At 49.1% G+C, this 26,386-nt stretch overlaps 1 protein-coding gene across 1 annotated transcript; it reads left to right on the plus strand.

Moving 5' to 3' along the window:
- The first annotated feature begins 777 nt into the window (after positions 1-777).
- Bace1 (beta-secretase 1) lies at positions 778-25,675 on the plus strand. The gene is made up of 9 exons (XM_021172893.1): positions 778-1,527; positions 15,938-16,026; positions 17,848-18,064; positions 19,288-19,425; positions 20,298-20,432; positions 21,608-21,709; positions 22,174-22,323; positions 22,547-22,718; positions 23,315-25,675. The coding sequence occupies exons 1-9, from the start codon at positions 1,267-1,269 to the stop codon at positions 23,554-23,556; spliced, it is 1,506 nt and encodes a 501-aa protein (XP_021028552.1). The 5' UTR covers positions 778-1,266; the 3' UTR covers positions 23,557-25,675.
- Positions 25,676-26,386: the final 711 nt, after the last annotated feature.

Genomic DNA, 26,386 nt, shown 5'->3' on the forward strand with positions numbered 1-26,386 from the left:
TTCTTCTTCTTCTTCTTCTTCTTCTTCTTCTTCTTCTTCTTCTTCTTCTTCTTCTTCTTCTTCTTCTTCTTCTTCTTCTTCTTCTTCTCCTCCTTCTTCTTTTTCTTCTCCTTCTTCTTCTTCTTCTTTTTTCTAGACAGGGTTTCTCTGTGTAGCCCTGGCTGTCCTGGAACTCACTCTATAGACCAGGCTGGCCTCCAACTCAGAAATCCGCCTGCCTCTGCCTCCCAGGTGCTGGGATTAAAGGCGTGCGCCACCACGCCCAGCTCTATTTATTGGTTTTTCGAGGAACTGGTTTTCGAGACAGGTTTTCCAGCTTACCCCCAAATTCTTAACATCACACTGTGGCAAGAATCACAGTTCTCCCTGGTTAATCTCTTTTTGGGACCTGTGCTTCTTTTTCTACCCCTGTGCAAGGGTAAAGTGGCTGGCATGCATGACAGGGTGCGCACGGGGGTGGGGGTGTTAACCAATGCTGATTCAGGAAAGTGAGGCAGGAGAATTGCATCAAAGTTGAAGCTAGCCTAGACTGCACTGTATGTTTGCAGGACCCTGTACCCAAAATAAATAAATAAATAAATAAATAATGAAAGAAGGACTAGCAGATGAGAAGTGTGTGATATTGGTTCCTTCTTGCTCTGCCAGAGCTATGGAAATGTTTTCCCGCTAGGGTCTTGCAGAGTGAACTCCATCTCGGCAGAGGGCATCCCAGACCCCTTTCGGCTCCGGAAGCTGGGCTGTCTGCCATGGGAAGACTACACTTCCCAGAGATCCCAGGGAAAAGCAAAAACCCTTTGGCTTTGACAGCCACCGCCACAAGCCTTTCCGCCTCCCCAGCCTTCCTAGGTGCTGGGAGCTGGGAGCTGGATTATGGTGGCCTGAGCAGCGGACGCAGCCGTAGGAGCCGGGAGTCCCTGTCGATCCCCAAGCTGCAAAGCCCGCCTGGAAGACCCCGAAAGCTGCGGGCTCGGATAGCCATGCCCGCCCCTCCCAGCCCCACAAGGGGCCTGATCCCCACGCTGAGGCTGGCGGCCGCCGTCCAGATGTAGCTGGGTCCCCTGGATCGCCATCGTCATCTCCTCTCGTGCGCTACGGATTTCTCCTGCCCACTCTCCGCCGCCTGGACCGGGAACTGAGCGAGGGGCCTGCAGACTCTGCAGTCCTGATGCCGCCGAGGCCGCTCTCCTGAGAGAAGCCACCACCACCCAGACTTAGGGGCAGGCAAGAGGGACAGTCACCAACCGGACCACAAGGCCCGGGCTCACCATGGCCCCAGCGCTGCACTGGCTCCTGCTATGGGTGGGCTCGGGAATGCTGCCTGCCCAGGGAACCCATCTCGGCATTCGGCTGCCCCTTCGCAGCGGCCTGGCGGGGCCACCCCTGGGCCTGAGGCTGCCTCGGGAGACCGACGAGGAATCGGAGGAGCCTGGCCGGAGAGGCAGCTTTGTGGAGATGGTGGACAACCTGAGGGGAAAGTCCGGCCAGGGCTACTATGTGGAGATGACCGTAGGCAGCCCCCCACAGACGGTAAGGTGGTCAGATCTAGCAACCCTCCTTCATGCATGGTAGAGGGGTGATAGGGTAGAGATGAAGCAGCCTGTTTAGTGGGTGCAGAATGACCGCCCCCTCCTATTCCTCCAGGATCCGGTTGGAAGTAGCCTTTCCATTTCCCGCCCCCTTTCACTGGCATCCAAGTCCCAGGACTGACTACCCACCCCTTACTCCCACTGCCCCATCCCCCCACGCCCAAGAAAGCACTTGAGTGGTGGCTGACCCTGGGGAAGGGCCAGGCACGGGGACACTGTAACAGGTGTCAGTGGCTGGAGTCTCTCATATTCCATCTCCACACTCTCCCCTTCTCTAGTGTTCTGGGGGGGGGCGATCTAAGATCCCCACCTTCATCTTCTTGAGAACCCAAAATCCTGGCACCAGTTGGATCAATCAGCTCCTTACTCTAAGTCTGGGCTGCCATAAGACAACAAAGTGAGAGTCTTAGTAACATCCATGTAGCCTCCAAGTCCCAATAGACTCTGGCTTCCCCTAGTCCCTTCCTCTATCCCAACCCCCACTCTCTACACTCTAGCTCCTCCCCCACCCATGCCTCAGAACATGGCCAGAAGAGAGCTGTACTGAGTCTGAGAAAGATAAGCCTAGGGGAGCCAGAAACCCCTTGCAAGGGTTCTGAGACGGAGGGGCACACAGCCATGGGAAGCGACTTCTCCCTGTCTTTTCCCGTCTTTTCCAAAAGTCGCCAAGGTACCTGGGGTGGCTGGTGGAGGTTGTGTCCTCTACCTGTGCTGACTGGGAGTGTGGGTTTGAGTCAGCTATGGTCCATGTGGGGTTGCTGGCTGACCTCTCTGAGTGCATCTGCCGCCTCTGTGGGCGAGTCTGGGTACTGGTTGGTGGCAATGCGATTCTGCATCTGCTTCTGTGTGTCACCTTGAGTCTGATCCTGTGTATCTCTGTGAGCTACCCCGAGTGGCTCCGGTCGGTGTCCACAAAGCTTGTCCACGGAGGGTGTGGAAGGATGGGAGTGCGTGCGCTGGGGTCAGGGAGGAGACAGTCACACTTCCTCTCACTCAGGTAGTTGGATATGGGAGAACCACAACCCCCTGCTTTCTTGTTACTTGCTGGGTCTATACCACTCAAGCTTCCTTTGGGAGCTCTGAAGTCCTGGTCTCCCCCACTCACCCCTCCTCTTTGCTGTACACCATAACTTCCCAGAAGTAGTATGGAATCCGAGGGTCGGAGCCAAGTCAGAGCTGGAGTTCAGTCTGAGCCAAGAGAAGGTAAGATGTCAGGGAAGGGGACATGTGGAGACGTGGGACTCTAGTGACGTGCTGTGCAACTGCACAGATCTGTGATACAGCCACAAGGACTTTAGGGTCAGACAGGCTAGGAGTCTGGGGGTCTGCCTAGCACCCCAGCCTTCCCTTTTCCCAGTGGTGTGACCTTAAGCAACTTATATAACTCTTGTTGGCTATTGCCTTCTCTTCAAAACATGGGAAATGGGATCTCCTTTGCAAGACAATTGTGAGGATTAAATGAAGCCATGTAGGGGGAGATGCCTAGAAGAAATCCCTGTGTTAATTGACCTCCGATAAATATTACCTCCTTCTCCTTAACTGGCCTGGCCACTTCTGCCTCTTCTGTGCTATGCAATGAAGCATAAAGTCTGGACTGTGTTGAGCACATTTAGTACATACTTCCCTGGTCCCCTGAGATGCCATGTAGGTGCTCCAGCCCAGCCCTTGGCAGAGAGTAGCTGTTGAGGGCTAGTCAGTGCCCTCCCCTCCCAGCTAGAAGCCAGAGCAGGGGGCTGGAGGTCACACACTAGCCCTGGGAACCCTGAGTAGAGGCACTCTGTGGTTGCACGTGGCTCTGATCCCAACCCTGTTCCAGAAGGCCTCGGCTCTGTGGCTATTTTGTTCCTTCCCTCAGCAGCCTGTGAGAAGGATGAGCCTTCTTCTTACCCGATGGGGCTATCAGAAGCATGAAATGGGATGGAGAGTGGCAGAGTTTTCTATGAACACAAAACTCTGGAATTTGGAGGGGTACTTCCCAAGCTTGGTGGTCTAATCTACAGAACAATGGAAGACACACCTCTGCCTGAAAGGCTTTAAAAATGAAGTAAAATATAAGTACTCCTTTGACAAAAGTGATGCTCTGTAGATTCTTACCTTTAGAACCCGCTAAACATGTAAATTCTCATGACCCCACCCCAGAGTCTGGGAGTCTGCAGGTCTTAAGGCTGAGAAGCACCGATCTATGAGGAGAAAGAATGATGCCAAAGGTAGAGTTGGCTCAAGGGACTTGATGGAGTATGTGTGCAGTGAGTGAGGTCCTGGAGGGTGGAAAGGAATGGGGCCATCCCAGCCAGGACCTGGCGCTTCTCCCAACACACCGTAATTGCTTCTCACTTGCTCCCCACTCTGGCCCAGGGACTATGAGAAACGAGAGTTGTGTGTTTGAGCTTATGCGTGTTTGTTCAGGAGACAAGGGAAAGCCAGGCCAGTTGATACTGCAGGTTTGTGCTGAGACCAGATCAATTTAGGTAAATAAAACGGAGCCCAACTGTCAAAAAGCCTCAAATGTCAGGCTATATGGTTTGGACTTTGGCTCTGAGGGGGGGAAATTGAGATCATTTATACTGGAGAATGATATGAAGCAAGCAAGCAGATGTCTGAATTTTTGGGAGAGTGGAATATAGAGCTACGGGAGACCGGAAGCTCACTTTCCAGTTCAGGTGGAGAAAGGCGTGGAGAAGGCGTGAGGCTGCGGTAAGAGGGAGAGAGAAAGGATGCCAGGATGCAAGGAATGTCACAAAACAGGCGAGCAGGCTGGGGACGTCGTGTGGAGGGTGGAGAAGAAGGAAGGCATCAGAGGTAACTTGGGGATTCTGACATGGCGTAATTTGAAATGGGCCGTTGGTGGAGCAGGATACAGGGCAGGAGGGCACGGTTGGTCTATACACTTGTTTTATTTTAATCCAGTGTGCATATTTTCGTTTGTTCTGGTTTGTTTGTTTTGCTGCATCCCTCACCCCTACCCCTTGCTATGTAGCCCTGGCTAGACACAATTCAGGAGCCTTCTGCCAAAGCCTTTAGCATGGTGGGATTAGAAGTGTACGCCATCACACCCAGCTTCTTTTGTTCTGTTGCTTGGCATGGCTTAAGACAGGTTCTCACTGTGTAACCCTGGCTGACCTGAATTTACCATGTAGACATGCTAGCCTCAAACTCCAAAAGATCCGCCTGCCTCTGCCTCCCTAGTGCTAGAATTAAGGCTATGTGCCACCAAGCCCAGTTTACTTGGTTCTTTGTTTATTTGTTCTTCCTTTCTGTCTTTCATGTATATGTATATGAGTATGTATATGCATGTATACAAACACACATATATACACTCTACATTATTCATAGCTTTCAGAAGAAAAAACAGGCTCTGAAAGGTAAACCCTTGGTCCCATGGTGTGTCAGTAAGCTGAGGCCCTCCCTACCTTACCCTTTGTTCTCCTACAATGGTATTGTCTTGAATAGCCTGTTGAGAGCATCCCTCTGCTGTGATGTCTCCCCTACAGTTGTGTAGTGTGCTATGACTATTTTTGTTTCCTTCATCAAACTTCAAGCTCTTGGGACTAGGGATGTAGTCCAGTGGTAGCACACTAGCCTAGCAAGCACATGGCTCTAGGTTCATTCCTCAGCACCACAAAACTTTAAGTTCTTTTTTTATTAATTAATTAATTAATTAACTAGTGCATGTGTGTGCATATACCACAACCTGCATGTGGAGGTTAGAAGACAATCTGGAGGATTCTCCCTTTCCACCATGTGGGTTCCAGGGTCTGAACTCAGCTTGGCAGGTGTAGCTGCAAGTACCTTCCCCTACTGAGCCACCTCACCAGCCCAAAAGCTCATATTCTAATATGTATGATAGTTTCTAGCTCAGACATCTGCTGAGTGAATGAATCCGTGAGCTACAGGATGTTGAAATAGAGCTGTTAACTGGGCCTGGTGACTCAGGTCTGTAATCTCAGCTCCTCCAGAAGCTGAGGCAGCAGGATCAGAAGAAGGTCAAGACTTAGCTGGGCTACAAAATGAGTTCAGGGGAAACTCCGAAATTACACAAAGCTTGAGTAATCTGACGAGACCCTGTCTCAAGAAAGAAAGAAAAGTCAGGGCGGGCTAGGGATATAGTTTAATTGTACTGCACCAGCTAGCACCCCTGGTCCCCAAGTGTACAGTGCGTATGCACTCCAGGTTCCTTGGTGCTGAGATCACAGGCATGAAACCTTAATTTCCGCACTTTCCTATCCTGCCTCATTTTCACTTCAAATGAAAAGCTGCACCTCATTGCATTAGGATCAGCATCGCTGACCCAACACTGAAGAGTGGTTTGTTAGGAAGGAAATTTGGTAACAGTCATTTCAATATGATAAATATTTATTGAGCAACTGTTGTGTTCACAGGAGAAACAGTCCCAGCCTTTGGGGTGCTTACAATTTGGTGTGAAACATAGATGTATAAACATCACTGATGCCCAAGAAGGATGAGTCCAGGAAATGGCACAAAGCTCTTCTGATAGGGCACAGGCTCACTGCTCCACTCTATGGGGAGAGGTGCATGAGCTGTAGTGAGAAGCTGGAAGTTGTAAGGATGCTGCGGGCCTTGTTCTGGAAGCAGCTGGCAGACCTCATAAGCCTATGAAAGAGGGGTGGTGGTGTCTAATTTTGGTTTCAGGAAAACAACTTTAGTGTGGAGGAGGGCTTGGATAGGGTAGTGTGTGAGACAAGCATCTGTTAGACAAGGGCCTGATGAGGGAGGAGGCAGTGAGGGGAGAGAGGAGAGAAGGTCTCAGGATGCTGGCAGTCACAGCTCAGGTCAACCAGCCCTGCTCTGTCCCTATGAGCTAAGGAGTGAGAGAAAGGGCGAGGGAAGGAGTTGGTCCCTTCTCCCTAACCTCTCAGTTTGTTTGTATAGGTGAACAGCAAAGGGGGGGTGGCACATGCCTTTGATCCTAGTACTTGGGAAGCAGAAGTAGGTGGATCTGTGATTTTGAGACCAGCCTGGTCTACAGAGTAAGTTCCAGGATAACCATAGCTACACAGAAAAATCCTGTCTTGGGAGGTCAGGGGAAGGAAAGCTTCTCTCTCTCTCTCTCTCTCTCTCTCTCTCTCTCTCTCTCTCTCTCTCTCTCTCTCTCTCTTTGGCCAGGGGATCCGGTAAGACAGGGCTATCCTAGAACTTGTGACCTGGGCTATCCTAGAACTCACTATACTGCCAGGCTGACCTGGAATTTGCAGTAATCCTCTTACCTCAGCTTCCAGGGATTGATTACAGGTGGGCCACGGTGCCTGGCTTAAACAGTTACTTTTCTGGTTTAATGATGTGGCCTAGGTATTAGTATGCTCATTTTGGTGATAAGAAAACCAGGGCTGAAAGAGATTAAGGGGGTTTCATGAAGTTACTCAGCTGGGATTAACACAGCAGAAATTCAAGTCCTTATCTTTAGTTCCAAAGTACTAGTGCTGGGTCAGTTTCCATTTTATCATCTTGAACATGTTAATTGACTTGCAAATGAACCATCCTTATGGGTGAACCTGGCAACTACTGGCCACGGGCATCTGGAAACTGGTGGGAGATAGGACTCAACTGATAGACTTGGTGATCACCTCGCAGAGTCAGCAAATGATCTTGCTCCTCGAGAGAGAATGGAAAGAAACGAGGATGATGGTGGAGGAAGAATATGTGTAGATAGGAGGGAAGAAAGCCATCAGAAATGGCGGCCTTCTGGGTCTGAGCTACAGATGGCACCAGCCCTTCCTATTGTTTCAAACACTCCGCTGCCTTCCCAGCTAAAGAAAGACAGGTTCATTTGGGAGAACGTTTCATTCGTTTGAGAACGATGTCCTCTGAGCATTTCTAGACAATTCTGGTAAAAAGCAAAGCAGAAAATTCTAATTGAAAATCCAAGAAGAGATCTCCCAGGGAAGCCCCATGAGAGTCTCTCTCTGCTGTAGTCCATCTCAATGGTGTGACTGAGCAAAAGCCAGGCTGTTTTCCTGGTCCCAGAGAGGGGTTCTCCTTCTGGGAGGGCCCCAGAGGGTGGAAGGCATTCACTGATGTTGGTCCACCATATCCTCCGGTTCTTAGGAGACTGAGATGGGTGATCTGCGGAAGAATGCTGAATCATTGGTCTCCAGAGCATTCTGACCCAGCGAGCAGAGGCTCCTAGGCTGTTCTCCCAGACTATGGGTTTTCTGTCATCCAGTAGTTGGCCTCTCTGCTGCTCACTGTAACCCCACTGTGGCCAGGATGGCTGTTTTCTGCTGGAGTCTCCCCTCAGAATCAGTGACCCTAGCATTAATTCCTTTTCAGGGCCTGTGAAGATTTTGCCAGGGAACAGAGAAGGTGAACGCCAGCTTTCCCCAGTGGGTGAGCATGACTCAAGGACCAGTGGGAAACTGAGCTGATGCCAGAGAAGGAGTCACTGTCTGACAGTGACAAGCATGTAGCTAATAGCTGCTCTGAGGAAGGGCTTTCCGGGTGGCTTCTACAGAGAATGAAGGAACAAAAGAGGTCCTAGGAACCAGCACAAGGGATGGGTCTGTAGCTCTTATAGAGTACACAGTTAGCAATGGGGCCTTGGTTCCATCCCTAGCACCAGGAGTAAAGTTTAAAAGCCACCCTGCGGGCGTTGGTGGCGCACGCCTTTAATCCCAGCACTCGGGAGGCAGAGGCAGGTGGATTTCTGAGTTTGTGGCTAGCGTGGTCAACAGAGTGAGTTCCAGGACAGCCAAGGCTACACAGAGAAACCCTGTCTCGGAAAAAAAAACAAAAACAAAACAAATAAAAGCCATCCTGTCAATTAGACATGTGGTTTTTTTTTGACTCTGCCACCCTACTGATAGATGGCAAAAGTACTGCCCTGGAGGCTGGAGGAAATGGAATACCCTGGCCAAAGACAGAAGGGTGCACTGGATAAGTTTGGTTTGGGGTGACCCTGCCCTTTAAGATCCCTTAAAAATCTAGCCTGACTTGGGGTGCGTGCTGCTTGTTTGCAGGTCCCAGCTACTGCCTGGAAAACAAAGAAAGTAGAGGATATAGCTGAGAAAGAAGTCTGCGGACCTAGGGTCAGCTGCATTTGCTCACAGTCACAGGGCAGCCTGAGGCAGGAGGGAGCTGTTGGCCTTTGTCCATTTCCAGCTGCAAACTCCAAGCTCCTTGGGCACTTCCTTGTCCCTTCTCTCAGGTTCGGACATGGCATCTATTGAAGAAATCTGGTGACTCTCATTTAGCAAGGGCTGAGACCAAGCAGGCCTGGAGCAACCACAACTGCCCCAAGAACCACAGAGCCCAAGAAGATTCATGGGCACTGTGGGCTGCAGTTGTCCTGGCCACTTAGCTAAGGCCCTGAGTTTGAGAATAGTACTTGTCATCTATAGAGTCACTGGGAACCAGCTGTAGGAAATGAGAACCGCTGTCAACATAAGAAGTCAGCCAGGTATGGTAGTTCATGCTTGTAATTCTAGCACTTGTGGGTGGAAGCAGGAGGCTTGCTATGAGGTCCTAGGAACCAGCACAAGGAATGGGTCTGTAGCTCTTATAGAGTACACAGTTAGCAATGGGGCCTTGGTTCCATCCCTAGCACCATCCTTAGGCCATTCTGCTCTAAGTTTGTCCTTTTTACAGAGGAAGACCCTGTCTCAAAACCTAAAATAAAGTCAGGTGGTGGTGGCGCACGCCTTTAGTCCCAGCACTTGGGAGGCAGAGGCAGGTGGATCTCTGTGAGTTCAAGGCCAGCCTGGTCTATAGCATGAGTTCCAGGACAGCCAGGACTGCACAGAGAAACCCTGTCTTGAAAAACCACAAAGGAAGAAAGGAAGGGAGGGAGAGAGGGAGAAAGGGAGAAAGGAAGGAATGAGCACCTGCAGGACCATGGTTGGTAATAGTAGATACCCCATTCCAGGAGCCTCTGGTCAGAGGATAGGCAGGCGTGACTCAATGATTGAGGTTTGAGGAGTGGTAACAAGAGAAGGCAGGTGATACTGAGGACCTGTGGGAAGAGGAGCTTCATCTTGGCACACTCTTGAGAGACAGGATATTTGACCAGGACTTGAAAGTTGAACATGTGTCAGGTGTACAGCAGAACATGCCAGCTAAGGAATGGAGCTGTGTGTCCCAGCCCAGGCAAGGCCATTATGTTCCTCAGTGATGTCACAGGAACCACACAGAGGAAGGGAAGCTCCTTGGGAGTGACCAGGAAATAGCCAGTAGCTCTCAATGTTAAGGGTCATAGGATTTCATTCAGATAGGTAGCCTAACACTGGGCAAGAAACTTCCCAATTACTGTGACTTAAAAATGCAAGTCATTTTCCAGGATCCTGTGGGCTGACTTGAGATCCTCCTGTTTGAACTTATTCTTGTGGCTACAGACAGCTGGCAAGTCAGCTAGAGGCCGAGTTGTCCCAACTTGCTAGGTTTGTGGCTGCAACACTTGGGCTCACTGCTGGACTGCAATCCTGTAAGTGCCACCTCACTAGCCCCTCCTTGTCTTTACTGATTTCCCACTGGCCAAGCCCAGAGTCACTGTGGAGGGAATCTCAAACAAAGGCCTGTGAATCACCAGTATACCCATTTACCACATACTTCCTCTCCAGATGGAAGGCCAAGAAGATAAAAGACCGTTACTACTTAGTGGTCGGTTAGAGCCAGTGGAGGCTGGTATTGGCTTTGTGGCTTGTTTGTAAGATGGCCACGTTGTTCATACTCTCTGGGTCTGTTTCTTTCTCTTCAGATTGGAGGAAAGCCTCCCCCATCTCAGCTTTACACCAAAGGCTTCTTCTTGCTTAGCCCCCAGCTCTAAGGTGCATACGGAAGAAAGCAGATGTCTTCTTTGGAAGACTTGGGTGAGAACCTCTGCCCTAGAGGCTTGCAAAAGCTGTAGAGCCTGAGTCAGGCTGCAAGGAAGTTTGTGGGGCAGGGGAGGTGCGTTTTATTCTTGTGTTGAATTGGGGACCGAATACCTGGGCCCTTGAGCATAGACGATTCTGAGCTATCCCTGTCTGTGGGGGTTAAGCCCTGTAGGATTGAGGGAATCCAAGCCCACCTTAAATTTGCCAGTCTCGCACTTAACTGCATCTGCTAAGATTTATTGCTGAGCACAGTAGAGCGAACCTGGGCAGGTGTGCCTCTCCCAGCGGGGCTTGTTAGGCCTTCCCTAGAAGCTGCCTTCTCTCAGAGGTCCCAAGGAGCACATTTGTTTGTTAAGTGATTGGCACTGACCTAGTCCTGACCCCAAGTTAAATCTCCTGGGCATGGGACTCCTAGGTCTCCCTAGGCCAGGGGACAAGGAGAAAGCTACAACACAGGTGGTCTATCTCATGTCATGGCAATGGAAACTGGGTTAAGGAAGAAAGGTAGATCATAAAACTAACCAGCTATTGGGAGCCTCAGAGGGACTTTCTCCCCCACCATGTTTTTTTGTTTGGTTTTGGTTTTGGTTTTGGTTTTGGTTTTGGTTTTTTGAGACAGAGTTTCTCTGTATAGCCCTGGCTGTCCTGGAACTCACTCTGTAGACCAGGCTGGCCTTGAACTCAGAAATTCACTTGCCTCTGCCTCTCAAGTGCTGGAAATAAAGGCATGCGCCACCATGCCCAGCTTTTTTTTTTTTTTTTCCAAGAAATGCCTAATGTTTTTTTTAAAAAAAAGCTTGAAAAACCAGTTTTTCAAGAGACACCTATTGTCAGGCACTAGGATACCAAACAGGGCTACACTGAGTTCTTAGTCACAGGGAAGGTGAGAGTCAGAGAGGCGGATGGTAATGGAGCCTATAGTTAGTTACAGTTAAGGGAATGGAGCCTGGTCTTCCTCCCAAGGGAGGAAGTTTATGCTCAGGCTTAAAGATGAAGAAGACACAGAACCAAGAAGAGGAGGGGCCAGGCAGAGCCAGTGGCCAGTGCCACTCTGTGGGATGGGCCCAGGGCAGGCAGGAGCAGGCCATGTGTGGTGGGGATTGGAGATTTGCCTGAGGCTGAGCATGCAAGCAGGGTAGGTTGGAAATGCCCTGAAGGAAATGTGCAAACCAGAAGTTTCCATAGTAATCTTATCTACATCTCCTGTCTTAGGAGGACCAGTCAGTTCACATTTGATCTTGGGAAGGTTACTCAGGCCAATAGTCCAGAAGACAGAATGGTGAGGTCCAAGGCAGACATGTCAAGATAGTTCAGATTGGAGGCTGCACAGTGGTTTAAGAGCGCATTGCTGCTCTTGCAGAGACAGTTCAGGCTCCCAACCATCTGTAACTCCAGTTCCAGGGGATTTGACAACCTATTCTGACCTTTCCATCCTCCTGTACACACATAGTAGACATGCATGCACACATATAACATTATATATGATAAATTATATCATGTGGGAGATGTGTGTGTGTGACAGTTAAGGTTGAGAAGCCGTGATATCCCAGGGTAAAATGATGCCAACTGGGCCAAAGGGTGGTAAAAGGGGATGGGAAGAAACAGACGCACAAACACTCTTTAAAGGATGGTGCCTGGACAGGGCTGAGGGAGCACTAGGGACAGATATGAAGAAGACCATTAAAGAGTCTCTGAGGTTTTTGCCTTACAGAACAGATTGGATAGTGCCACCACTTACCAATACAGAGAATACCGAAGAGGACCAGGTAGAGGTTGGCTTTGGGCATCCCTACTTGGAGGTGCCTACGGGAAAGTAGACTGGGGAAGAAGGCAAAGGTAATCTGGGGGTGTGAGCCTGTGAGGACCCGAGAGGTGACATGGGAGTGATATGAAAGATCTCTCATGTATCTGTCCCTGTGAAATCCTCAGCGACTGTAGTAAAGGCTGCTTGATAGTGGCGGGATGCAGGCAAAGCCAGTTTTAGAATGGCTTGAGAAAGAGTAGGAGGTGAAGAAATGAAGACAGCTTGGCTGAGAGCTTAGCTTGTGAAGAGAGGGTAGCTGGAGGCGGGTGTGAGATTCAGGCAGGTTTGTGTTGTTTTTAATGAAGAGACTCGGCATTTGTAAAGGCCAGTGGGAAGAATTTGGATGCTGTGGTGTTGGGATGGAGGAGCGGGAGCCCATGTAGCACGGTGATTGAATTAGCCTGAGGGAAAGGGGATCATGTCTAGAATGGGTGCCTGGCAAAGGAGCGAGGAGGGAATTGTCTTCCCAGCCCAGATGAAAACTGGGGCCTGAGCCAGAGGGAAGGCTCGAGTGGCTGGGGCAGCCTCAGGCTCAGGAAGGCTAGAGTAACGGGCTGAGGAAGACTAGAGTGGGCTCAGGGCCCAGGAGATAGGAAGCTTCTGAAACTAATTCCCCCACTAACTGCCTTGTTTGGCAATAAGAGTACTGGGTGGCTCAGCTCCTGCCTCAGGCCTGCACCAAGCTGAAAGGGAGAGGCTGCCAAGAGCTGCCCAAGGGGCTCAGTTAGAAATGTTGAAAGACAGCCCCAGAACTCATTTCTCAGCAGCAGGACCACATGCATAGCAGGAGCAGCCAGACATTGCTGCGGAGGGAGTCTCAACGTTTTCCTGTTTTGTTGTGGAGAGGGAGAGGCAAGAGCAATAGGAGTCTGAAGCCCTGGAAAAGGGCAGGCTGGGGAAGGAGAGGGGCCCAGGAGTGAGGAAAGTTGTTCTTTCTTGGCCTTAGCCCTCTGTGTCTGAGAGAAACCTTCCTCAGGTGGAAGAGGAAGACTGGGACTGGAGAGAACACAGGGCTCAGTACCTTGTGGTAGAGAAAGAGGAAGTCTGAAGAGAGGAGAGACAGGAAAAGGCCTAGGACAACGGGGTCCCTGGATAAGGTTTCAGTCTAGTGTAAAGAAGTGGCCAATCTGCTCAAGCTGGCCTTTACACAGATCCCAAGTAGTCCCTCCCACGAACAGGTTACAGGGACTGTGTCAGGAGGGGACCCATTTCTGGTGCTCAAAGCTAAGCCCTAAAGGTACAGAAAGGGGTCCCGGTAAGCGGGGTGAGGCCTTTTAACCATTAACCCAGCTGGTTGAAATCTGCCGTGCGGAGCCTCCAGGCTCTTATCGATTTTTTTTTAAAGCACAGCCACTGTTAACTGGTGGCTGCCCAGAAACCAGGGAGAGGCACAGAAGTAGAGGTGGGGAGAAGCAGGCAGGGAGGAAAATGGGAGCCCAGCCAGGAGTGGGAGGCGGAGAGGAGGTCTGAGGTAGGATCCACGGCTTGGCCATCAATGTAGGGGAGGCTTTGGGGCTGATCAGAAAACCTAAGCTGGCATTGGAATCAGCCAGCACAGCCCATGGGCACTGCTGAGCTCAGAAGCCAGGAAAGGGCCTAGCAGACGGGACAAAACAAGCTCATGACCATGGTGACCTTTTCAAGGTGACTAGGTCAGAGCTTCGCTGACTTCACTGAGAAAGGAGGGGAAGGCCACTGGAAAAGCTGAAGTGCAGAGCTTTGGAGGGCAGAGAGAGTCCATGACAGACTGCTGGGTTTTTCTGAGGACAGGGCCCTTTCCCTGATCCTCCTATACAGCAAAAACATCACGGTCTGGTGTGGCTGAGGGCGGGGTCAGGCCATCAGAGTCTGACTGCACCTGGCCTGCTATGTATGCACTCTGCTTCATAGTTAGTTTTACAAAGCTAATTTCATTTGTGGGGTGGCTAAATGGGAAGGTGAGGAACCCTCAGACTAAAACTCGCTTCTGGAGAAGATAAGGTTGAAGGATGCTTGTGTGATAAAGAAACAGGGTTGCTACAACTTGGATCTAAACTGTACCCCAACGGACCACGTGCTTTCAGTGTGGTGCTAGTGGGAGGAAGTCAGATAGCTGGGGGTATACTCTAGGAGGAGGTATTAGGACTCTGGCTCCTTCCTCTTCCTCTGCTTCTAGGCTGAGGTGGCAGGTCTCCTTTGTCACATGACGTACTATATTGACACATACAAAGGAATGTGGCCTAGTGACCATAGACTGAAACATCTGAAACCCTAAGCTATGTAGTTGAGGTGGGGAGGAAGGGACAGGCACACAGTGGGTGGCATATGCATAGAACCTCAGCACCCTGGAGGTCGGGGAAGAATAAAGGGTCAAAGTCACTCTCAGTTTCAAATTGAGCTCAAGAGCCATCTTGGGTGACAGAAGACCCTTCCTTTAAAAAAAAAAAAAAAAGACAAGGAAGAGAAGGAGGAAAAGAAGGAAGAGGAGGAGGAAACTAGAGACACAAAATACGTTTTTTACACTTTCCTAAGTGGCTTTAGGCATGTGTCACCATGGTGGAAGCTAAGACAAGTCACAGTGGAAAGTGACTGCAGGTAAGGAAAGGTGAAATGAGGGGCAGTCTGCACATGCATAAACTTCATGACTCATCACAGGATGCATACATTGGCAGGATTTGCGGACAGCGGTTTTGGCTCTGTGATATCATCTGGTCATTTTTGTGAGTCCAGGGTCAGTGGTTTCAACCAGTTTGACCTAGAAGGCATCTCCAGGTTTGAAAAACAATTTTAAAACAACAACCAAAATCCTGAACAACCCTTACCAAGGTGGGTAACCAAACAGAAGATTTTTTTTTCTTTATTAATTAAGCGACTTCTAAAATCAGTGATGAGCACAGGTAATTGAAAGCAAATGAAGATACAGAGATTATTTGGGTTTTTCATGAGTTTAATGTTCTCTTTGGTTTTTACAATTTAAAGAGAATGGTCCAATCCTCTTTGAAAAGAAAAAGAATATGATTTCTTTCATTAAGAGGAGTCGATCAAGCCGGGTGTGGTGGCACACGCCTTTAATCCCAGCACTCGGGAGGCAGAGGCAGGTGGATTTCTGAGTTCGAGGCCAGCCTGGTCTACAAAGTGAGTTCCAGGACAGCCAGGGCTATACAGAGAAACCCTGTCTCGAAAAACTAAAAAAAAAAAAAAAAAAAAAGAGGAGTCGATCACAAGCAGTAGTGCAGGGGACACATTAGTAGAGGTGCTAGGAGAGAGCTGTGCACACACAGCCAGGACACAGACACAGCTGTCTGTCCACCCTCAGCCATGGCACTCCTGGATCCCCATTCTTTCTGATGATGGCACACATAAGCTTAAGTAACTCAGGAAAAACCACATTATGGGTGTGGGGCATGGAGTCACACACACACCTGGGTACCAATGTGCCCTACCCACTGATCCCACACATCTTTCCTTGCCACTGCCAGATGGAGTGGATCAGCCGCAGCAGAGGCCTCTTGATGGCAGAGAGAAATAGTGGCAATCAGGTGTCAGGAAACACTAGCATGGCACAGACAGACGCAAGTGCAGTCTCTGAGGCTCAGGAGGATCCTCAAAGTCTGCCTGTGGCCTTGGTGCCAGTGCTGTCAGCCTGGCTGCTCTTATTCCATGGACAGGTCCACCAGGACCACAGGCCGGTGGGTCCAGAGCCATCTGTCTACAATTTCTTTTCTCTCCCCTTTCTCTGACAGCTCAACATCCTGGTGGACACGGGCAGTAGTAACTTTGCAGTGGGGGCTGCCCCACACCCTTTCCTGCATCGCTACTACCAGAGGCAGCTGTAAGTCCTGGGGAGGGGTGGGAGAGGGTTCAAGAACAAGAGCCTTTCTTCTACTAGGGAGGGGGAAAGCAAAAGGAGACAGCTGGGGCCAGGAAGAAAGACAGTGTGGGAAAGGGTGGGTTAAGGGGCAGACATGAAGTGCTTCTGCCCCAAGGCTCCCAGAACATGAACCATCTCATTTTCTGTCTATATGGACAGGCAGTAGGGCCAACCCACTGTCATGGCTACAGTTTAGAAGGCTGAACAGGCTAGTGGTTAGTGCCTTTCACCATGTTCTCACCAGGCATGGGGGGCTGCTCTGGGTAGTTACACGTGATTTAAGCAAGATGAAGGAACTAGGCATGTTGGAATATACCAGTAATCCCAACATTTGGAGGACTGTGGAGACTTGTGGAGACTACACAGCAACTCTCAAAGAGCCAAAAAATGGGAGCTGGGAGATGACTCAGTGACTAAGAATTTACTATGAAAGCAAGAGGACTGAGTTCAAGTTCTAGTACCTACCTAAAGCCTGCCATGGCTTGCATGCTTGTAACCCCAACATTGGCAGGCTAAGATAGGCAGATCTAGCTTTCTGGACAGCATAGCTGAAACTTCAGGTTTAGTGAGAGACCCTGTCTCAAAAAATAAAATGGAGAGCGATTATCCTCCGGCTTCTGCATGCACATCTGTGCACATACTCTACGTACAACAAAAACCATACTCTTCTTCAGCTTTAAAAAGCCAAGCCGGGCGTGGTGGCGCACGCCTTTAATCCCAGCACTCGGGAGGCAGAGGCAGGCGGATTTCTGAGTTCGAGGCCAGCCTGGTCTACAGAGTGAGTTCCAGGACAGCCAGGGCTATACAGAGAAACCCTGTCTCAAAAAACCAAAAAAAAAAAAAAAAAAAGCCAGAAAATAAGAAGGAAAGAGTCTTTCATGACCCCCATTGAATTGTCTCCAGGTACCACTACAAGTGCCACCAGCTGGGTTCTGCTTGGTGGTGGGAGATGGACTAGAATGGGTTTTTATATAAGAGAGACATGAGGAGTGTTGTGAAAGACTGGTTATAAAAGCAGATTGAGGACGTGGTGAGGAGAATCTAGTGTTGGCAGTATGTCTGTATGAGACAGGAGGAAGGTGTGGCCTCCACACAGTACAGGCTTACACCCTAACCTTGGACTTGTAGGAAAGTACAAACCGCTGCCCTGTTTCCTTTTTCCCTAAGAACACAGTTGGGGAAGGAGTAAGCTGGGTAAGATCAGTGCGAGGACATCCATTATAAGTTTTCATGCAGTGCCATCAGCCCTGGGTAGTTACATGATGAAGAGAAACAGTAGGGGCATTCCACAGCAGTGAGTGAGTGCAACTACTCTTGTGGATTCTAACCCCTGCCTGCTATGCTGGGATATTTGCTCGAATTTTCTGTAGAGGTTATTCCATGGCTTCCACAGTCACTCTGCCTAGTTCTCTCCCCACCACTCACTTGGTACCACTGGGCCCCAAGGCAGCAAGAGAGTCAATGGCTCCTTTTCTCTGTGAGTGTGGTGGATCTGGGGTGGGGGAGGAGATGTCCAATAGCTGTCTTTGCAGCAGCCATACACAATGTACAAAGCCCATCTTGTTCTTTAGCCTGAGCTTCAGGTCCAACAATATAAACTATGGGGACAGGAGAGCAATCCCCAGCTACAGCTATCTATCTGCAGGGATGCTTTACATTCTGTTCTGAGTAACAGGACTAGGGTTGTTCAGCTTAGCAGATTCTAGAATGCCATAAAGAGTGCATTTGGGAATATATCTGATGACACACATCTATTGTTACAGCTTTGCTTCCTTTTTATAGGTCCAGCACATATCGAGACCTCCGAAAGGGTGTGTATGTGCCCTACACCCAGGGCAAGTGGGAGGGGGAACTGGGCACCGACCTGGTGAGCATCCCTCATGGCCCCAACGTCACTGTGCGTGCCAACATTGCTGCCATCACTGAATCGGACAAGTTCTTCATCAATGGTTCCAACTGGGAGGGCATCCTAGGGCTGGCCTATGCTGAGATTGCCAGGGTGAGAGAACCAAGCCTGTTGCCTGCATGTTGCTCACTGCATGCTACACAAGGAAGGAGCCAAGAGAGAGAAGGGGGAAGGATGGACTGAAAGGGTAAACATGGGGCTGGAGAGACGGCTCAGTGAGAGTAGTGCTTACCCAGCAGTCATGAGTTTAATCCTCACAACTAACCTTTTCAAAATCGCTGGGTGTAATACTACATACTTATAATCCCAGCTCTGGAAAGGCAGGGTCAAGTGAATTCTGGGGCTTCCTGGCCATTAAGCCTAGCTTACTAGACCAGTTCCCAGCCAATGAGAGACCCTGCCTTAGAAACCGAGGTAGAATGCCGCTAGAGAGATGGCTCAGCACTTGCTGCTCTTCCAAGGGGCCCAGGGTTGATTCCTAGCACCCATGTGTCAGCTCACAACTCCACTTCCAGGGATCCAATGCCCTCTTTTGGTCTCTAGAAGCAACAAGCACATGGTGCACAGGCATAGAGGCAGGCAAAACACCCATATTCATAGAAACACATTTTTTTTTTTTTTTTGAGACAGAGTTTCTCTGTATAGTCCTGGCTGTCCTGGAACTCTCTACGTAGACCAGGCTGGGGATAAACTCAGAGAGATTCCCTTGCCCCTGCCTCCCAGGTGCTGGGATAAAAGGCATGTGCCACTTCTGCCCAGCATAAAAACAAAATAAATTTTAAAACAAAACAAGCTAGGGCTGGTGAGATGGCTTGGTGTGTTAGGAACCCTTGCCAAAGTCTAAGAGCCACGTGGCGGAAGGAACGAACTCATTTCTGTACAGGCCTCGCTCTCACCTTCACACCTTTGCTGCACAAGCCAGTGCACACACAGGGAATATTCTTAAAGGTACACAGATTCTCAAGAATAATATCCAAGATTGTCCTTTGGTCTCCAAATGTGTGTGTACAGACACATGTATACACACACACACACTGACACATACACACGATATAGGAAGAGAAACAGGTACTACAGGTACAGGAGGAGGCTGTCCCCAAATCTGAAACAAGTGACTCACGTGGGGATGGAGGAAGGTGCTATGGCCTCGAAGCACCTGCCTCTGCACTGCAGTATCTCTTACCTTTGCTCAGTACCTCCTTGGTCTTTCCTGAGGAACACCCCAAGTTTTGACTTTGCCCTTGAGTACAGACAGGAAGCCGATCTGTCTGGTAGGCCCCTGTGTGAGGATTTATTCCTGTATCTCTCTGCCACAGCCCGACGACTCTTTGGAGCCCTTCTTTGACTCGCTGGTGAAGCAGACCCACATTCCCAACATCTTTTCCCTGCAGCTCTGTGGCACTGGCTTCCCCCTCAACCAGACCGAGGCACTGGCCTCGGTGGGAGGGAGCATGGTGAGTAGGCCCTCAGAGGGCCATGTGTCTTCTCCCTCATAGCTGGAATCAAGAAAAAACCCTTTTAAAGTCCTGATCCTTGCTTCCCTCCTTTCCTTTTCTTCACTGCTGTTCTTGAAAGGAATTGAATCTCTCATGGAAGGGATCAGAAACAATTAGGTACATTTCAAAGAAAATAAAAATTAGTCCTGTAGATTACTGTCTGAGTCTGAGAATAGTATGTAAGGACTCTGTTAAGAGCGCATTAATGGGCTGGAGAGATGGCTCAGTAGATAAGAGCACTGACTGCTTTTCCAGAGATCCTGAGTTCAATTCCCAGCAACCACATGGTGGCTCACAAACATCTGTAATGGAATCTGATGCCCTCTTCTGGTGCGTCTGAAGACAGCGACAGTGTACTTGTAAAAAAAACAAACAAACAAACAAACAAAGCATGTTAAGGCTGGTATCTGGAGCCGTGACTGACCAGGCTGGCCTCAGATGTGCAGCATTCCCTCCTTCCATTTTCCAAGTATATGCCACCAGACTCAGTTCAAGCCCATTTATTAATTAGGACAGTAACAAGTATTCTCCAACAAGCAAAGACAAGAAAACGTATGAAAGCAGCATACAATCAGTTCATTCCACAGTTACTGTACTAGCTTAGGCTTAAACAACTTTCGGTCAAGGGCTATAGATTTTGATACAAATAATCCCGATGTGTTTCTTCTCCTGAACACATTTAGGAAACTAAACATTACCATGCATGGGGCATGATGGGAGATTAGAGAGAATCTTGGCACCCCAAGAAATAGCTGATCTTGTTATTTAGTCTTGGATAACTTGCTCTCCTTCTGTGCTAGGACATAGGTATCTGTCTCTTTTTCTTTTAGATCATTGGTGGTATCGACCACTCGCTATACACGGGCAGTCTCTGGTACACACCCATCCGGCGGGAGTGGTATTATGAAGTGATCATTGTACGTGTGGAAATCAATGGTCAAGATCTCAAGATGGACTGCAAGGAGGTAATGGGATGGAGGGGATTCTCGTGAGCATAAGGGAATAGTCTCACAGTGTGTGAGAGCCATGAGGGTGGAAGCACAGGATCTGTGCTGAGGTCAGCAATCACGAGGCAATCCCTAAGGTGAAGGGCGGGTCCTGGCAGAGTAGTCACAGAGCCTGGACCACATGGCTTAAGTATAGTAATGAAAACATGAAAGAGTGAGTTCCTTTCTGGACTCTAGTCACTGCCTCTCCAGCCTTGGGCAAGGCTTTTGTGAGGCAGAGGTTGGACCTGACTAGAGTCCTGCTGTTACTAAGTGCCCTCAGGCTCCTCATTACAGTGCCAGACTCCTCATCTACAATGCAGAGGTAGAAATACACAAGCGTTCTCACAGACTGTAAAGGTCAAAGCCCATGTATGAAGTGTTAGTCCTTATGCTTGGCATATCCAAATGCCAACATTTAGGGTCTCTTTCCCTAGATTTTGTTTTACATTTATTGGGATGAGGATGGGGCATGTGCCACAGCTTGTGTATGGAGGTTAGAGGACAATTTTCAGTAACTAGTAGGTCTCCCTGGGGTTGAACTTAGGTCATCAGACTTGGTAGCAGGTGCCCTTACCTATCTCAACAGCCCCCTTTTTTGGCTTTTTTGAGATAGGGTCTTATGTAGCCCACGCTGACCTCAGACTTGCTAGGTAGCTAAAGATGACCTTGAACTCCTGGTCCTCCTTTCTCTGACTTTCAAGTGCTCTACAGGCATATACTACCATGCAGCATCAGAGCTCAAGCCCGTGGCTTTGTGCGTGCTGAGCCACCCTTCTCTCCATTATAATGTATGGTGAATGAGAATAACTACATAAAAGTACTAGAAGTTACAAATACCACACAAGGCATTTGTTTTAGGTTTAGAGAACACCTACCCGCACAAGGTAACGAAGTTAGTACTTACCAAGTGCCTGGGATCTGCCAGGACCTACTTAGTGCTTTCAGCCTTTTGACCTATGTAATCCTTGTGGTAACCTTTGAGGTAGGCACTGTTATTATCTTCAATTTAGAACAAGAGAACAGGTACACAGAGGTTAAGCAACTTGCCCAAGGACGCACATATACAAAATGGGAAAGCTAAGATGCCAACCCCAGTAGGATGCTTAGATGTCAGATTCACCCCTCCCACCTCTTCCCCTTTCTCTCCTCAGTACAACTATGACAAGAGCATTGTGGACAGTGGGACCACCAACCTTCGCCTGCCCAAGAAAGTATTTGAAGCTGCTGTCAAGTCCATCAAGGCAGCCTCCTCGGTCAGTGACAGTCACACTCCTCAGCAAGCACCAAAGATACGTAGATCCTTCCCATCAGGCGCTTACAAACTACTGCTCTGTTGACTTGGCATTGAGATGCCTTTTTTTTTCCTTTTCTTCCTTTCTTTCTTTCTTTCTTTTCTTTTCTTTTTTTTTTTTTTTTTTTTTTTTTGAGATGGGGTCATGAATGTAGCCCAGGTTAGCCTTGAACTTGACAACTTCATGCCTCAGCCTTCTAAGTTCTGGGACCACAGGCAGTGTGAGCCACCATGCCCAGTCACCCTAGTACAGCTTTATGAGCCCAGTATCTCACTTTCTCCTCCTGATCCGTAGACTTAGTTTTACCTTTGCTACTTTGGAAAATTCCCTGGAAAAGCACACAGTGGTACTGTCATTGCGATTCTGAACACAAGAGAAGAGATGGTGGGATAGGCGGAGGCTTCACATTCCTCTCTTGTCAACAGACGGAGAAGTTCCCAGATGGCTTTTGGCTAGGGGAGCAGCTGGTGTGCTGGCAAGCAGGCACGACCCCTTGGAACATTTTCCCAGTCATTTCACTTTACCTCATGGGTGAAGTTACCAATCAGTCCTTCCGCATCACCATCCTTCCGCAGGTATGTCCCCGAGCTGAGACAGTGGGGTGCCAAGAAGCAGACAAAGTATGTAAAGAGACATAGCTTGCTACAACTTGAAAGATGAAATGAATGTGTGGTGGTAAAGGGGTCTCAGAAGAGTCAACATCTCAGGGCTTGAGGAAGAGTGAAGTGTAGGAGACTAAAAGGCAGAGGAAGGCAGGAAGAATCAGACATGCTCTCACCCGCGACTGTTTACCCCTAGCAATACCTACGGCCGGTGGAGGACGTGGCCACGTCCCAAGACGACTGTTACAAGTTCGCCGTCTCACAGTCATCCACGGGCACTGTTATGGGAGCCGTCATCATGGAAGGCTTCTATGTTGTCTTCGATCGAGCCCGAAAGCGAATTGGCTTTGCTGTCAGCGCTTGCCATGGTGAGGAGGGTATGGGGTCAGTCTGCTCATGTTCTTGCTGTCAGCAGCTAATACCCAGATCTCTTTGTTTGGGAGGTAGTAGTAGCTACCTCTGGCTAATCAACCATGTGTGAGAGCTAGGGCTAAGGCTTGCTCTGGTGAACACGCCTGGTGGGAAACCACTATTGGAAACTGATAGCAGCTCGAACTTCCCAGGCACTTGGAAATACTAGCTGCAAGGGTGGCTGCCTGCCCACAGTAAAGCTGAGTACTACTGCAGAAAAGGGCCAGGGCTTTGTGGTTGGATTTTCATGGAGACAGGTAAGTCTGCTATGTGTGGAAGGAGCTAGATTTTGGTCAACTTGGAACTGTTGACTTTGATATCACCTCTACTGGATGTGAAAATGGGAGAGGCTTGTAGTCCCCGAAGTCCTGGAAGGAGAAACAGCCTCCCTCAGTACTAGCTTCCCTGCCTCCTGCTCGCTCTTTCCAAGTTGGGCTCCACAGCCTCACTTGGGTGGATTCCAAGGGGCCCCTGTCAGGAAGCTCTTTTAACTGTATAACCTAGACTACTCTATGACAGTAAGAGCTACCGGTTCATCTCACCCTCTCTCCAGTGCACGATGAGTTCAGGACGGCGGCAGTGGAAGGTCCGTTTGTTACGGCAGACATGGAAGACTGTGGCTACAACATTCCCCAGACAGATGAGTCGACACTTATGACCATAGCCTATGTCATGGCGGCCATCTGCGCCCTCTTCATGTTGCCACTCTGCCTCATGGTATGTCAGTGGCGCTGCCTGCGCTGCCTGCGCCACCAGCACGATGACTTTGCTGATGACATCTCCCTGCTCAAGTAAGGAGGCCCGTGGGCAGATGATGGAGACGCCCCTGGACCACATCTGGGTGGTTCCCTTTGGTCACATGAGTTGGAGCTATGGATGGTACCTGTGGCCAGAGCACCTCAGGACCCTCACCAACCTGTCAATGCTTCTGGTGTGACAGAACAGAGAAAACAGGCAAGCTGGATTACAGGGCTTGCACCTGTAGGACACAGGAGAGGGAAGGAAGCAGCGTTCTGGTGGCAGGAATACCCTTAGGCACCACAAACTTGAGTTGGAAATTTTGCTGCTTGAAGCTTCAGCCCTGACCCTCTGCCCAGCATCCTTTAGAGTCTCCAACCTAAAGTATTCTTTATGTCCTTCCAGAAGTACTGGCGTCATACTCAGGCTACCCGGCATGTGTCCCTGTGGTACCCTGGCAGAGAAAGGGCCAATCTCATTCCCTGCTGGCCAAAGTCAGCAGAAGAAAATGCAGTTTGCCAGTTGCTTTAGTGATAGGGACTGCAGACTCAAGCCTACACTGGTACAAAGACTGCGTCTTGAGATAAACAAGAACCTATGCGATGCGAATGTTTATACTCCTGGGGGCAGTCAAGATGAGGAGACAGGATAGGATAGAGACAGGAAGGAGATGGTAGCAAAGCTGGGAAAGGCAGAACTCTGATCACTTTCTAGTTCCAAGTTTAGACTCATCTCCAAGACAGAAGCCCATCTGGACTAAGAGGTATCATTCCCCAATGTGTCTGTGGTTGTAGTCTGAACTGAAATGAAATGGGGAAAAAGGGCTTATTAGCCAAAGAGCTCTTTTTAACATTCTTAGAGGAACAGTGCTCATGAGAAAAGTCCCACTGGACAGATGAATTCCTATCTTGCTAATTCTACCTGTCTCTCTCTGCTTCTTCAACATGCTAAGTGGCACCAAAATGTCCCAACCCCAAGGTCTTAGGTGCCCTATGGGACAACAGTTAGAATATTGTAGGGCTAGGGATGGTCTTCCCAGCATAGGTTCACTCCAACCAAGGTGCTAAAAGGAACAGACAGGAGAGTCCTCCTCTCTGATCCACAAAGGCAGAGCCCTCAAGATTCGTCCAGCAGGGTTAGGGCTGATGCATTTGCCTCTGCCTGGATTTTGTTTTTATTTTCTTTCTTTTTGCCCAGTGGTACAAAATGATAAGCTCTTAATGGAATACTGAGTGGGTTCATTCCTCTCTTGCCCTCTCCAATGGCCCCTCTATTTATCTGGCTAAGGAAACATCATGCATTGGCTAGTATTAAACAGCAACTGTAAGATAGAGGGCTTTCTGTTCTATGTCATTGCCTTCAGTATCAAGGCTGCCTGGAGAAAGGATGGCAGCCTCAGGGCTTCCTTACTTTCTTCTCCTTTCCTGACAGAGCAGCCTTTCTGTCCTGCTCTCTGCTGCCCCTCCCAATAATACATGGGTACCCAGGCTGGTTCTTGGGCTAGGTAGTGGGGGCCATACTCACCTCTTCCCTGTCAGTTCTAACACAACAGACATGAAGCCAGTGTTAGTGGGAAGAGCTGGGTTTTCCCAGGATGACCACTGCATCCTATCCTGGTACGCTCTACACTGCTTTCAGGCAGGGGACCTGCCAAGCATGGAACAGTTGATGAGGAAGAGACATTAGCAGGGCCTCTGGAGTTGCTGGCCCCAGCCAGCTGCCCACAAGCCATAAACCAATAAAATAAGAATCCTGCGTCACAGTTTCCAGCTGGGCCCTCGCACTGGTGCTGCTCTGGCTGAGTAGGAATACACCCACAGACTGCCAGGAAGATGGAGACTGTCCGCTTCCAGCTCAGAACTACAGTGTAATTAAGCTTCCAGGATCACTACCATGAAAACGCCGCTTTCTGCTTTATCATTTCTACCCATGTTGGGAAAAACTGGCTTTTTCCCCATCTCTTTCCAGGGCAGAGAAAAAAAAAAAAAAAAAAAAAAAAAGAGAGAGAGAGAGAGAGAAAAAGAACTCAACCTAGTTGTTATTTACCCTAGTAACTGGTGTTCTATTTTTTTTTAAAAGGGGAAAATTTGCATTTATTTTTCTTTTGATGGTTAACTCCTTTGTATCATAAAATTATGAACTCTGATATGTAAAACAGAAAAAAATCTTGACAACAGCTTCTTGCTTGTAAAAATATGTATTATACAGCTCTATTTTCAAAGTCTCCTGAAAAATGACTGGCCTATCTCCACTGTATGTGGGGCTTTGCCACCGTCTGTATGGACGGAGGCCCAGTGGGCAGAGGTGATGCAAACAGGCATGGCAGACTCTGAGTGTTTTTCTGACTGTTTCTCTGCAGAGATAGAGCCACAGTGATGAGGCTCCCACTGCCGAGGTTTACTCTCCAAAATGCTGCCTTTCTGGGGCTCACCCTGAGAGACAGCTTGGCCCCATCATTCCTGCTTTTTTCCCTCTCTACTCTTTTGGCTTCTAAGATCTTTTTTTTTTTTTTTTTTTAAAGAAAAGTAGTTTTTTTCTTACTTTCTTTTTTCTTTTCTGTCTTCTTTCTGTCTGTCTGTCTTTTTCTTTTCTTTTTCTTTTTTTCTTTTTGTGAGACAGCATCTCATGTAGATCAGGCTGGCCTCAAACCTTCCTGCCTTTGCCTCCTGAGTGCTAGGATTACAGGTGTGTGCCACAACTCCTCGATAGAAACCGTGTGTCTGTGTGTGTGTGAATGTATGTGTGTCTGTAGGGGAAGGGGCCAGGAGGATGAGATATGGTCTCATGTAGCCCAGGCTAGCCTTGAACTCCTGACCCTCCTGTGTGTCCACCTCCCATATGCCATGATTACAGCCTTGTGCCACTATATTTAACTAAACACAACATT

This window comes from Mus caroli, chromosome 9 (assembly GCF_900094665.2).
Source record: "Mus caroli chromosome 9, CAROLI_EIJ_v1.1, whole genome shotgun sequence".
Taxonomy (NCBI): Eukaryota; Metazoa; Chordata; class Mammalia; order Rodentia; family Muridae; genus Mus; species Mus caroli.

What these genes read in the sequence shown, in the direction of transcription:
- Bace1 (XM_021172893.1), top strand. Translation starts at nt 1,267, where the DNA reads ATGGCCCCAGCGCTGCACTGGCTCCTGCTATGGGTGGGCTCGGGAATG. An exon ending in CGCTACTACCAGAGGCAGCT is followed by an intron (nt 16,027 to 17,847) that starts GTAAGTCCTGGG and finishes TCCTTTTTATAG; the next exon opens with GTCCAGCACATATCGAGACC. An exon ending in CCATCAAGGCAGCCTCCTCG is followed by an intron (nt 21,710 to 22,173) that starts GTCAGTGACAGT and finishes TCTTGTCAACAG; the next exon opens with ACGGAGAAGTTCCCAGATGG.